This window comes from Temnothorax americanus, unplaced genomic scaffold (genome assembly GCF_048541705.1).
Source record: "Temnothorax americanus isolate GAGA-0224 unplaced genomic scaffold, ASM4854170v1 Scaffold53, whole genome shotgun sequence".
Classification (NCBI taxonomy): Eukaryota; Metazoa; Arthropoda; class Insecta; order Hymenoptera; family Formicidae; genus Temnothorax; species Temnothorax americanus.
Window position 1 is genome coordinate 812,899 of NW_027509688.1, and position 13,761 is coordinate 826,659.

The window sequence follows — 13,761 nt, forward strand, 5'->3', positions numbered from 1 at the left end:
AACTATGCCAACATTTATATACTAATGGAATGTTTATGAGATAAATTAGAACAATTTTTCTGAAGAGGTTTTAGGTCTTAAAAAAAAAAATTTAAAAAATTTCTTACATTTGTAAAATTGTGAACTTTCTACACTTTTATAAATTCTTGTACATACAAACATCTTTCATAAAAGTTTAATGTTTATTTTATATTCAATAAAAAATATTTTTTATTTTATCCGTTATTAAATGCTCTTAATTTTTTTCTTTCATTAAAAATTCGTAATGTGTTTCTTAACATTTCGATATAAAGAATTAAAGTAATGTAGAAAATTATAAATAATTATGATTTAATATACAATTTATGTAATTTATAGCATAATTCATTTCGAATTATGCGCAATTTATATATAAAAGTAGGTTTTTTATTTAAATCAAATACATGTCTTTGATACGTGACGTCATAAAAACCTACTTCGGGTTCGGGTAGCATCTAGCATGTAGCATATCGCGCTTCGCGGTGATCGGCAGGGTCTCACGTGGAATCGTATCAAATTAATTTTCTCACAAGAAAGATTTCATCTGTAAAAAGTGTTTGTTTTTAAAATAAATTGCTAATCATGACTATCGTGACTCTTTTAACCCGCAACGTCAATTTGCATCAGCTGTCGAAGCTGCGACCGTGTATTTATGGAGTAAGATTCTTAACCTCATATTCTTAGATCGTGAATTTTAATCGTTTTTGCATAACGTCAACGACGCGGAAATTTCAGTATGTATGTATCATGTAATTTCTCTAGCAGAATGTGCGATTTTTGGCATCGCACGTCAAATTCGCCGAGCACAAACCGTTGGAGAAGCTTAGGAACATCGGTATATCGGCTCACATCGATTCCGGAAAAACTACGTTGACCGAACGTATCCTGTTTTACACCGGTAGAATATCGGAGATGCACGAGGTAGGGCTAAAATTTAATCATTACACATGTGTCTTTGTGGGCAAGCTATGATAAAGTATTTCCATAAAGTAGATCAGAAATATATATATATATATATATATATATATATATATATATATATAAACTTCTTTTCAATGTCAGGTAAAGGGAAAAGATAATGTGGGTGCAACTATGGACAGCATGGAATTGGAAAGACAAAGAGGCATCACCATTCAATCCGCTGCTACATATACATTGTGGAAGGATCATAATATCAATATCATCGATACACCAGGACACGTGGATTTTACAGTGGAAGTCGAAAGAGCTCTGCGAGTCTTGGATGGTGCAATCCTTGTCCTCTGCGCCGTAGGTGGCGTCCAGTCACAGACACTGACTGTGAATCGACAGATGAAGAGGTACAACGTACCGTGCTTAGCGTTTATCAATAAGCTGGACAGAATGGGCGCGAATCCAAAGAGAGTCCTGCAGCAGATGAGGAGCAAACTCCATCACAATGCTGCATTCATACAGTTACCGATTGGCCTGGAAAGTAATACAAAGGGCATAATTGATCTAATTGCCCAGAAGGCCATGTATTTCGAAGGGAATTTTGGGGAAAATATTAGGGAAGATGAAATTCCAAAGGATATGAATGCAGGTATTCGCATAAAATAATAATTCATATATTGGCACATTTGCATTCTTAAGTTTTTAATTTATAAAGTTACTAAATTTGCATCATGTTGATTAGAGGCAAATGAAAGGAGGCAAGAATTAATCGAGCACTTAAGTAATGCGGACGATGCATTTGGTGAATTGTACTTAAACGATACAAAAATAACTGAGAAAGATATTATGGATGCCGTACGTAGGAGTTGTTTGAAAAGAAAGTTTACACCTGTGCTGGTTGGTACTGCGTTAAAAAATAAGGGGATTCAGCCGTTATTAGACGCGGTAATAAACTACTTACCAAATCCAGGAGAAGTACAGAATTATGCTCTTGAAGAAAAATCTGAGTAAGCGTTTTGTATCGATATGATATTTTGTTCGATAAATACCAATATATATCTGAAAACAAATTTTATTTGACTTTAGCGACGGCGAATCTATTAAAGTTTTACTGGACCCTAGTCGTGATGACAAAAAACCTTTTGTTGGATTGGCTTTCAAGTTGGAAGCTGGCAGATTCGGTCAATTAACATATTTCCGTTGTTACCAAGGAATGTTAAGGAAATCAGAAAATTTATATAACACAAGAACACGAAAGAAGGTAATTATATATGTATATATATATATATATATATGCAATACTTTCTTTATAATTTATTATTGTAAAATATTTAAAAAAATGCCATGATAATTATTAATTATACGTATTTCAGGTACGAGCTCAAAAATTAGTTCGACTTCATTCAGACGAAATGGAAGATGTTACAGAAGTTTATGCGGGAGATATTTTTGCTTTATTCGGCGTAGATTGTGCATCTGGCGATACTTTTGTTAGAGATTCTAAACTGGATTTGTCGATGGAATCAATGTATGTTCCCGATCCCGTGGTATCTATGTCTGTACAAACAAAGAATTCAAAAGATCGAGATAATTTCGCTAAAGGTATTGGTCGATTTACCAAGGAAGATCCAACCTTGCGTTTCCACTATGACACAGATAACAAGGTAACATTTTTTATATCACTTTTTGCTTCAAATATCTTTGAAGAAGAATCTTTGTATTAGTTCAAATATCTCTGAGATTTGTATTTTTTAACTTGTCCGCGCACGAATATAGGAAACGGGCTAACTAAAAACCAAGCGCTTTAAATGATGCGCGAAAGTTTTATTTATATTTTTATTTTACATATTTTCCAACCTCTGACTGCGCGCCGATTAGATTTGACAGACTTGAAACACAGCTCCGGTTGGAGTAGTAAAATCCTCCGTCCCCTACACCTCGATTAGATTTAATTTTTGATGCTGCTTGCATCTAAATAACTGTAAAGAAATCATTGCGAAAAATATTACCTCAGCCAGGGTTCGAACCTGGAACTTCCTTCGTTTCGTGAAGGTGTCGTACCAATTCGGCTACTACTGAGGAATGTGGTAATATTTATTGCAATAACCTATTATTAGTTGTAATATTACGCGTGCTATTATCTAGTCGGCGCGCAGTCAAAGGTTGGAAAATATGTAAAATAAAAATATAAATAAAACTTTCGCGTATCATTTACCGCGCTTGGTTCTTAGTTAGCCCGTTCTCTATATTCGTGCGGATTTCCATTGGAACCTATACTTCGAATTTTTAACTTGTCTTTTTCAGGAGAGCATAATTTCTGGTATGGGCGAATTGCATTTGGAAATTTACTCGCAAAGATTAGAACGCGAATATAATTGCCCGATTATTCTTGGGAAGCCAAAAGTTTCTTTCCGCGAGACCTTATCTGAACCTTGTGAATTTGACTATCTTCATAAAAAACAATCTGGTGGTGCTGGCCAGTACGCTCGCGTGATTGGAATTATGGAGGTATATGATATATAAGTGGTTTTAGATTTTTAGATAGATAAATTTTTATCATTAATATTTATTGACATTGCATATCGCATTCTGTTTTTTTATTTTTATTTTCCTCGTGCTTTATTTGCTAAGAAAAATGTGTGTTTTAGCCCTTGCCACCTGAGAGAAATACAAACATCGAATTTTCGGATGAAACTGTCGGAACCAATGTCCCGAAACAATACATTCCGGGTGTAGAGAAAGGCTTCAGAGCGATGTGTAATAAAGGTTTGCTCAGTGGTCACAAAATCGCTGGAGTTAAATTTAGGATACTCGATGGTATGCACCATTGTGTCGATTCTTCGGAATTTTCCTTCTTTCAAGCCGCACAAGGTGCTGTTAGGGATGTTTTCGAAGCTGGTAGCTGGCGAATGTTGGAGCCGATTATGTTGGTCGAAATAGTGGGCCCGCAGGAATTTCAGGTGGAGTAACATTGCCTATATAGCTCATTTCGTATTTATATAATTTACCACTTTTTATTAGACAGTTTTTTTACATGTTTGTTTATAGGGTCTGGTATTAGGACAAATCAACAGGAAAAAAGGAATCATAAGCTCAACGGAAGTGATAGACGAATGGTTCACAATCATTGCAGAGGTACCACTTAACGAGATGTTCGGTTACACCAGTGAACTGAGATCGACTACGCAAGGTAAAGGGGAGTTTACCATGGAGTACGCAAGGTACAGCCCTTGCTTAGCGGAAGTGCAAGAACAACTAATTAGACAATATCAAGAATCACAGGGAATAGTGATTGAAAAATCTCAAAAATCGAAAAATTAACTGTAAAACGTGAAATAAATATTTCTTGTTTTCTTAGTGAAATTGCGCAATATTAACATGAATGCTGTAAGTGCATTATGACAATATACGCATTGTTTATATCTAGTATATTTAACACACTCGACGTAAACCGATAAGTAATTACTAGTAATAGTAATTAATGATTAACAGTAAATGGACGAATGCGCAAAATTCATATATTTAACGTGTACAAATGTATCGAATGAGTTGTAAATATTAGTCCATGTCCGAAAAAATGTGTGTGATATAAAATATAAAATAAATATATAGAAAATAATTTCTATTTGCGCGTACATGTATGGCGAAAAATATAGTTATAATTTATTTTCTATCTCCCTTCAGGTAACATTTATCTTTAACATCAGTCACCGATATATACATCATTTTCATACTCTTCAGATTGGAGCTACAAAAGCAGACAAGATAATGACTTGTAATTTTCTTTTAGATTATTCAAATATACAACGATGTATTTTCTGAGATTTTCCATGACTTTTGTTGCAATATGCAAATGATTAAGTTGATCAATTTCTACTTTCGTCCTTTTTTTCAAAGATGTATATATATATTTAAATAGTAGCCCTATTCACTCCAACGTTTTTTCCGCCCTTTTATTCCTCCAACCATGCACTTTCGAGTCTCACGTGTTTTTCAAAATGTTAATAGCTTTGAAAAATTCTCCAAAAATTATAATATCTTTGTATTTTCGATTAAAAATCAATGTAAAGAAAATTTGGAAATCATGTTGACAAACACGCGTTACGACTCGTTTTACTTAAAAAATCATAACTCACGAACAAATTGACGAAGCTTAATGAACCAAAACGCAAATTAAAGCTAAAAGTAGTGCAAAAATGAGAAAAAAATATGAAATAATTATTAATTAAATACGAATACTTAATTCCGTCGCCGCAAATTTGGTAATTTTTAAATGGTACAGAAGGACTTTAAGGACTTAAAGAATGCTAGAAAAAGAATTTCTGAACAAGAAAAGGCGACGTTGAAGTGTAACAGATATTTTTTATGTAAAAAAATTAATTTTTTTTTTATAATCGTAGCTCCTCCCCACCTCTTCCACCTGCCTCTGAGCCATAATAGACCTCTGTGGAATGTTAAATTTTTTTTAACGACAAAAATATTTTAAATACGCTTAAATTATACACAAAAATACATTTTTATCGAAAAAAAAAATGCTCATTTACCTTTCACACAACACTGACGTAATTCTCCAACCATGCACTTTCGTGTCCCACCGAGATTTTGATTGTTCGCCGTTTCGAGAGTAAATGAGCTAGGACTTTGAAATTTTTACCTGAGGTTCCCTGCTACAATAACTTTTTTCCGGCGTGGAGGGTATTCTCCCACGATCATTTGTTTTCCGGAACAAACGACTATTAGAAATTCATAGGACACGAAAGGTATGGTTGGAGCGAATAGGGTTAAAATTCTATTGTCGGTAATTCTAGTGTTAATTATAATAGTAAAAAGAAGTTGTAGTCCATTTTTTCATTTATTTCGTGTGCTTTTTTCCTAATTATCATCTTTCTTCCGCGCTGTCCGCGCAGTGTTTGGTTACAAGTGCGTATTTAGAAGTGTGAAAAACAAATTACGCGGTGCAAAGCAGGATTATGAAAATTTGGAATCAGAGATTAGAGTTCGACCAATCGGGGCAGAGCTCGACATTATTTAATTGGCCGAAATCTAATCCTAATCCCCAGTTCGCGATCCTCGGCTCTCGATTGGCCGATGTCCATTTCTACCAATGCAGATTAACTTTTTATTATTTCTTTTTAATTTTTGAAATTAGAAAAAGACAAGAAGAAGAAAATGAGATTAAAGTTGATCCGCATTGGTGGAAATAGACGTGAACCAGGCTTAATTAAGCCCGTGGACGACGCTCCCTCGGTTGTCATCGGGTTGTCATGACGACCGGCGCGCCTCCGCCCGTCCAGGTGGCGCGGCGGTCGCGCGACAGAAACAGAAGACAGAACGCGTCGCGCGAAACGCGACGCGCGACGCCGCGCCGTCACTGTGACGCCGTCCGTGGTCCGTGTCCGTGACGTCCATGTGTGCCGGGATTTCGGTGCGCGCGGCGCGGCGGCGAGCGGCGATCGGCGATCAGTAGCGGCACTGACATACGGGGGAGTGGTTGACGCGCGTCGTACCCGCGTTACCCCTCTATCTCGCGTTCCCGTAGCACGAGCGGATCGGAGCGCGCGTCGCGCGCGGGCACTACGTCAGGGAGGCCGCCGTCGCGTCGCCGCTTCCGTCTGTCCGGTCGCGGTCGCCGCGCGATCCGATCGCCGCGGGGCCGCATTGCGCGCGGACCGCGCCGCGTGTTGTGCCCCGTTGCCCGAAAAATGTAATATGGCGATGGTTGCGTCGAACATGAGCGGCCACATACAGAAGCAGCTCACCAGGAGCCTCGAGCGGATCCTGGAGGAGGCGCACCTGAGCGGCGAGCTCAAGCTGAGCGGCCGGAAGCTCAAAGACTTCCCGAAGGTCGGCAAGGCCGGCACGGCCAAGTACAATTTGCAGGACACCGTGATCGCCGGTGAGTCCTTTTTTTCCTCCTGGGATTTTCCGGGGAGCTGTCTTTTCCTTCCTTATACCTTTTGCTCCTTTTTTTTGTCAAGGGTCGAGACGCGAGAAGCAGAGGGGATTGCCCCTGGAGCTGAAACTCCATTTGTTGCGTTTCGTAAAATTTGTTATGTCTGTTAACGCCGTTTGTTGGCGTCTCTCTTTGCGACGTCGCGTCGCCGCGCCGCCGCGCGTCTTATGTCACAGCAAACACGCGGGTGTCAGCGTCAGCGCGCCCGGCGCGGTTGACGCGTCGGCGTCGTGTCGTGTTGATGCACGCGCATCGTAGCCCCGATATCCTCGATACCCGCGTGAACGTTCCGTGAGTGGTGCGTTGTGCCCCGAAGGGGCGGAGAGGTACAATTCAAGTTCTACGAGCACTCCTTGCTATTTTTATAAATGTCTGTCTAAATATAATCTACCTATTTTTGGTAAACATATATACGAGTGTTTCAGAAAAATATTGATACTTTCGTTGTTTCTAGTAACACGCTTACATAAAAATCTATTTATTTTTGATAAAAGTTGGGTAAATATATCTACTTCGAAAAATGAGTGTTTTAGAAAAATACTGATACTTTTGTCATTTCTAATAACATAAAAAACTATTTATATATAATCTATTTATTTCTGGTAAATATATTTGAGAACGTATTTTGATAAAAATACGAGTATAGGTATTTTAGAAAAATACAGATATTTTCGTTATTTCTGGTAATGCTTACATAAAAATCTACCTATTTTTGGTAAATATACTTGAAAATTTATGTTCGGTAAAAATACAAGTGTTTAGAAAAACATCGATTTTGTTATTTCTGGTAATGCTTAAACGTGTGCCCTCGAATGAGAGGCCGCTCGTTATAACTCGGTGGATTTTGAGCAGCGTCATACGCAAATGAGAATCGGGTTGGCGAACGATTTTTTGCGATTTGCAAAGCGCCATCGGCATTAAGTACTATTCATAATGCTTGAACCGTGTATTTCCAGTTTTTACGTCTACAATATGATTAATGCACGTTAGATTATATAGGAACCACCCACCGTTATCATCTTATCATAGACGCATGAAATTTGATCGGTCAAAAACCGAGGATGTGACCATTATAAACAAAATTTTTTTTTCCCATTCTCAGCAATACCCGATCGATATTTAGCTTGAAAATTCCTTTAAAAATTGCTTCTTTAAAGTCTTGATATTAATTCAAGTTAAAAATTTGTAATATCCACTTAACGCTAATATATCTTTATCATGATCTTATAATTAGAAATATTTTCTCTCATATAGAAATATTCTTCAAATTTATTGTTATAGAATAATTGTACGCATAAGGGGGAATTATTTCTCGTTGGCGAATACACGTCGCGTCTCGAGAACGCTGTTTAATTCCCTTGGATTATCCAAGAAGCGAATACATAGTACCGTTTGTGCCAAGTGCAATGACCAAAGGAACCCTTTAAGCATTACCTAACACGCACGTGCACCTGATGCCAAGTTCGACATCTGGCGTGCATTACTCATCGGTAATTGCAACCGATTGCACGGCTTTGTAACAAATATAAGACTGATGGCGGATTTATCAAACATTCCGCCAAGCACTCGTACGGCGTTTTGAAAACACATTAACGAATTTGATTCGCTTTCTCATTGAATTTATGGTGCCAGCTGATATCGATTCTTCGAGCATTACTTCGTTTTTAATTCGATCTTGGATGCATATTTGTTATATTTTAATTTGTTTCGCAATTGCAGACAGCTAAATCTGAACTGTTAATAGGTTAATAATGGAATCACTTTGATGAAAAATAAGATAGCTAATATACAAGTATAGCATTACAATTTATGTTAATAGATTGCGAAGAGACTCTATTTTTTACGCGTCAGCTCTATTTTATTCTCTTTGTAAGATATAAGCTCACAAAATTAACCGCGTATATTATAAAAATAATAAATTAAGATAGGTTTCGCATTATATTATTTACGTAATAAAATGTGATAAATATAATGTTTTTATAAATACTTCCATAAATTTAATATCATATAGTATTTTTATTTTAAAACTAATTATGTCAAGAGAAACAAATCTCGCTTAGTTCATTCTCACTCGGCATAATCCCCCGCTGCAGACATTAAAATTCTTATTTTTTTGACTGCGCTATTTACTCCCGCACGTAAGTACCTCTCTTGGCTTTATATATAAAGACATTCCGCAAGCCGAGAGAGTCGATCTCTGTAAAGTTATTATTAATTCTTCGTATCCCGATTGGCAATAGGAAAAAGAATACTGGAAATTACGAAGTTTAAACAAAATTTACAGCAAGAGAACACGGAATGCACTAGACCCTGACGTATCGTTGTCATACATAAAAAGAGATGTCCGTACAGGATGAACATTAAATGAGCGTGACAAAACAGATCAGAGAAATGTGAGCTCGTGCGGGATCTCCATAGCGAGTAATGTAAATAGCGTTATAGTATCATATTATACATGCATATAATATGTATACAAGTAATTAATAAGATATAATTATTATTTTCATGATACCGCGTCGTTAAATGATATTAACACTACGTTTTGTCCGTTTGAAAGTTTAAAGTATTAAAAAAGCAATATTTCATCACGATATTTTATTTCGGCGCGAATGACGCTAATTTAATGAACTTTGACTAAAAATATAAGATAATTAATACATAACTCTCTCCAGAAAAATATCATATATACCTATAAATGGTTTTTAATATAACCACCTTTTTGTAATATATTTCTTTTCCATCTCGTTCCACTTTCTGTAATCGTAAAAACACACGTCGGCGTGATGCAGAGTTCTTGCGGCGGGTGCGGGGACGACGAGAAACGAGGAAAAAGAAAATCATGCGCCGAAGTTATGCATCCCGTGTGCGGGGGCTTATTTCTGTCGCGCCGCGTAAACGCCGGTGCGCGGCCATGCAATCGTGCCCGTTAACTCTTTCGCGTCGCGCGCACAAAGGACTTTCCGCGTTATAATTTTCGCGCCCGATAGATCGACGTCCTGCTTCTCCTTTTAACATCGGTGGACGGTGCGGTTCGGCCTGAATGTAAAACGCGGCGTACCGCGAGCGGCTGGCGCGGCGGCGCGGCGTGACGGCCGCGGTGAATCAGCCGCCAGGACCGCGCTATCGCGGCGCGCCCAATGCTTCCTGTTGTCGTAATAAGTATACACGTCCGACAGCCGATAATTCCAAGAGTAACGAGAATCACGTGCGCGAGCATTAAGAGTTCGTGTCAAGCTTCTCGATACTATATCGTCGTTTGTCACTTTGACTCGCGAAGTATCGACGAACACTTTCTGCGTGTTATTATGTTATCGTTCCGCTACTCCATCTCGAGGTGGTATTTATTATCCGCGCGCAATATTATTCCAGACGGTGTCGCGCTGCGTCTGCAACTTTTCTTCTCAGTCAATCTTTATTAACTTCGGCTTATACCAAGAAATGGACTTGGTTTACAAAATAACTCACACAGCTCCCATGCAACCTTAATATTCAATCCAATCTATTCTTCCTTATTCTAGCCTTTTTCTCTTTTCATAATTCATTATTCCATATTTTATCTCTAATTTTTTCTTTATTTCTTTCTAATTCTATAAATCATCTTTGGTAAACTCACAATCCTCTACGCAGAGTGTCTAATGCTATATCCCTAGCTTGCCCGCAAACTACACATATATAGGGGAGACCGGGGCTCGTTGGCACCGTTTTTACAATTTCGGCATTTGAGTTTTTATACAACTAATTATCATGATTAAACAGTACTAATATGATAGAGAGAACCTTTCTTTACATTTTCATGCTAGGAACGCTCCTGTATACCGTATAGTTTCTTTGTAATAAATGAAATATGAACATGCTGCATATTGTGGCCAACTTTCCCCGATAGTAGGGTAAATTGGCTGTGCGACAAAAGTCCACGTTAAATTAATGAATACGTAATAGAAACACAAAACGGGTAAAACACATATACGTACTTCTTGATAAAAATTGTATCTTTTAAAGTTATTTTGTAATGATCGAATATCAAAACGTTGTTGCAGAAAAATAATTGTGAACTATTTTAGATGTAGCTTTCTTCATCGCAAAAATATTAATATAAATTTATATTTAGCTTCTATCAGCATTGTAGATAGTAAATCACGTGCTCAAACAGGTCTCACGCGCACGGCAACGACAAGTCAAGCTAAGCGTGTCTCGATATGAGCCAACATACCCCATTCCTACATACGTTTTATTTCAGTCGTTTTATTACAATAAATTACTATTGTTAGTCAAAATAACACGTCGTATAGTAACAGAAACTTTTCTTTTAACTAATGATACGTCACTTTGATTTACTTCTCAAGCTAAAGAATATTAATACGATATTTTGAAACGCTCGAAAATTTACTTGTCACCTCTTGAATCAGACTTTTCTCTTTTTCTATCGTAATACTTGTCTGATTAAAATAAAACTTTGTGAAAAGTATACCTATGTCGTATAAGAAATATTTTGTGATAACTTTTCCACATTGTTTTTTTCGCTATAAATATATAAACGGAACGCATTGCCAACTTGCCTCTTGTGCCAACGAGCCCCGGTCTCCCCTACCTACGTCTGCAACTTCTTGAAAGATGAAATACGCGATTCTCCTGTCCTACGTCGCACTCGAGTCATTTCTTTGGATCGGTGATCCAGTCCATAGTCCTAAGAATTTCGTCGAGATAGTTCATTCGAGATAGCATATTCGTATATGCGCGTTAATGCATAATCCACGTATGTGTAGGACTCCGCAACAGTGCGATGTGTGTATCGGACGGTGATCCGAATCGACACGCTGCAACATTGGGGCCGGTAAATTACGAGTTGTTCGCCGGCGTCGGGAAAGAATCGAGCCGATTCTAATTCCGCGGCCAGTAATTCCATTCGCTATTATACGTCTATTAGATTTTACGCCGCTGATTCATAATTCTTAAAGCGGAACGCCAGGATATTCGCGGTCTGGTTTCGCCGACGCGGGGCCCCGCGCACTCACGCTTTTTTTTCTTCTTACACATATACTTGCACGGTATATACACTCGCTCAATGCATCTCCAGTATATGACACCCAACGTGTCGGAAATGCGAGATAATAATATTACGCGTGAGATTTTTTTTCTGAATTGCTATCTCCGCGAGTCTCAATTATGGCAGCATATATGTAGCAAACTTACATGGCATACGATAATAATTAATCTTACTTTCGTGTTAAAAAAAACCCCAAGAGTTTTCCCGCTACAGCAGCCCGCGAACACATTGCCCCATATTTTCACCGCGTAATTATATAATTAACGCTAAATGCGGCGCTAGACGAATGATAATTAACCGCGGCAAGAACCTCGCATTATTTAGCGCACTGACACCCAGGGAAAGTGAAGACACTTTCTTACTGATTTCTTATCCGCGCTTTCTTTGAAGAGCGGTTCGAGCGATAGCTCAAGTGATGGCCATTCATCCTTATTTGAGTCGCGTCTCGGTCTAAAATTGGACGTTCGCAGTTCTCAATTACAGAAATAACACAACGTACGTCTGCATATATCCCGCCCGTCGGATTCTTCGGCCGCGGATCGAATAATGAACTTATCGAATTTCGATGACGTTTGTCGGGAGATGGACGGTGAACAGAATCGCGAATTGGCGCCGCGCCGTCCCTGGGAGGATGGTTCGACGATATAGGGGACCACCGATGCATTCTCCTCCGTTTTATGTCCGTACCTACCTACTTTCCCAATTATTATCGAACTGCCGCTCGCCCACCCGTCTTACGACGAGTCCCGCGACGCGACGCCCCGAAGGGGATGTAACTTCATTAACGGGCCCCCAGGTCACTGCAGCTCGCTTGATGAGAGACCTGACAGCTTATTCCCGCATCAGACACTCCCATGAAACATGCACGCACGCCAGTTAACGTTACATTTATTTTTCTTCTCCTCCGGGAGGCTCTTTTCAGGGTAGATATCATATATTGACGCATGCTTAATTCGACGTCGCACAGAGAAAAATGTTTCGTAAAGTTTAATACGTATACTTTTTAACGATATTAATATTTTAAATTGTTAATTATGTTAAATGAAACGCATGCGCGCATTATCTAACGCTTTATTAGAACATTGAAAACTGTATATGTTATATATTATCTTATATTATCTCATGGTACGTTTTTATATATACAATTTATTTACACAATGATTGATGTATGTGTGTTGCCTTTCATATAGATTTATCTTTCCGGAGTTATTCTGTACCTTTTTCAGTTTTCCAGCATTGTTTTGTACGGTGTTATATTCACAATGGTTGAATACATTTTTCAATGTACAAACAAATGATTCGTTTACCTCCGTTGGCGCGCTCCATTATTCCTCTAGGTATACTACTAGGTTTCTTATTCATCTCGATTTATTCAGCGTCGGCTTTCTCCCTATATACATAGCGCGTATTCGGCCAGAACTGTTATCGATTATGTCACGGTATACCGCGCGCATTCTTCGCACGGTGTAAGGAAGAAGGGTGTGACACCCCTTTCTGTGCCGTCCCTTTCTCTATGCATCATTACTCCATTTACTCCAGGCCGGTAATTCAGTCATCTCCGGAGATATTCGCCACCTTCGCTATCCGTGCAGGTTTTAAAATCAGCGCCCGCAGTGCGGATGAAAGCATGCACGCGCCGAGGTTCACTTCTTGGCATTCTGCGCGATCTTCTCTTTGCCAAGTGCAATTTCGCCGATGCGGTTGCGTGGGTCCGTATACGTGCGCAATGTGCGTCCATGGTCGTTGTTGCAAGGACTCGCGTGTAGTATTCTTGTTTCGCGCGGGCTTCGGGTGTATCAAATTTTCACAAATACTCCCGTCCTTCGTTTCACGT

At 38.6% G+C, this 13,761-nt stretch overlaps 2 protein-coding genes across 5 annotated transcripts in view; both read left to right on the forward strand.

Annotated features, from left to right (window-relative positions):
- The first annotated feature begins 478 nt into the window (after positions 1–478).
- On the forward strand, positions 479–4,549 carry Mefg1 (mitochondrial translation elongation factor G 1). 2 transcript variants are annotated; one of them, XM_077419239.1, is made up of 9 exons: positions 479–675; positions 781–939; positions 1,081–1,579; positions 1,673–1,937; positions 2,017–2,191; positions 2,304–2,594; positions 3,235–3,438; positions 3,579–3,890; positions 3,979–4,549. In XM_077419239.1, the coding sequence occupies exons 1-9, from the start codon at positions 601–603 to the stop codon at positions 4,249–4,251; spliced, it is 2,253 nt and encodes a 750-aa protein (XP_077275365.1). In that variant the 5' UTR covers positions 479–600; the 3' UTR covers positions 4,252–4,549. The 2 variants fall into 2 exon arrangements, with proteins under 2 accessions (XP_077275365.1, XP_077275366.1); XM_077419240.1 differs by having other exon boundaries at positions 784–939.
- Positions 4,550–6,280: 1,731 nt separating this feature from the next.
- Positions 6,281–13,761, forward strand: part of Lrch (Leucine-rich-repeats and calponin homology domain protein) — a 50,948-nt gene continuing 43,467 nt past the window's right edge. The window contains exon 1 of one of the 3 annotated variants that reach the window (XM_077419218.1): positions 6,281–6,826. In XM_077419218.1, coding sequence (XP_077275344.1) covers positions 6,640–6,826 — 187 coding nt within the window. In that variant the 5' untranslated portion in view covers positions 6,281–6,639. The remainder of the gene's footprint in view (positions 6,827–13,761) is intronic. The other 2 variants (XM_077419216.1, XM_077419217.1) reach the window with 2 other exon arrangements.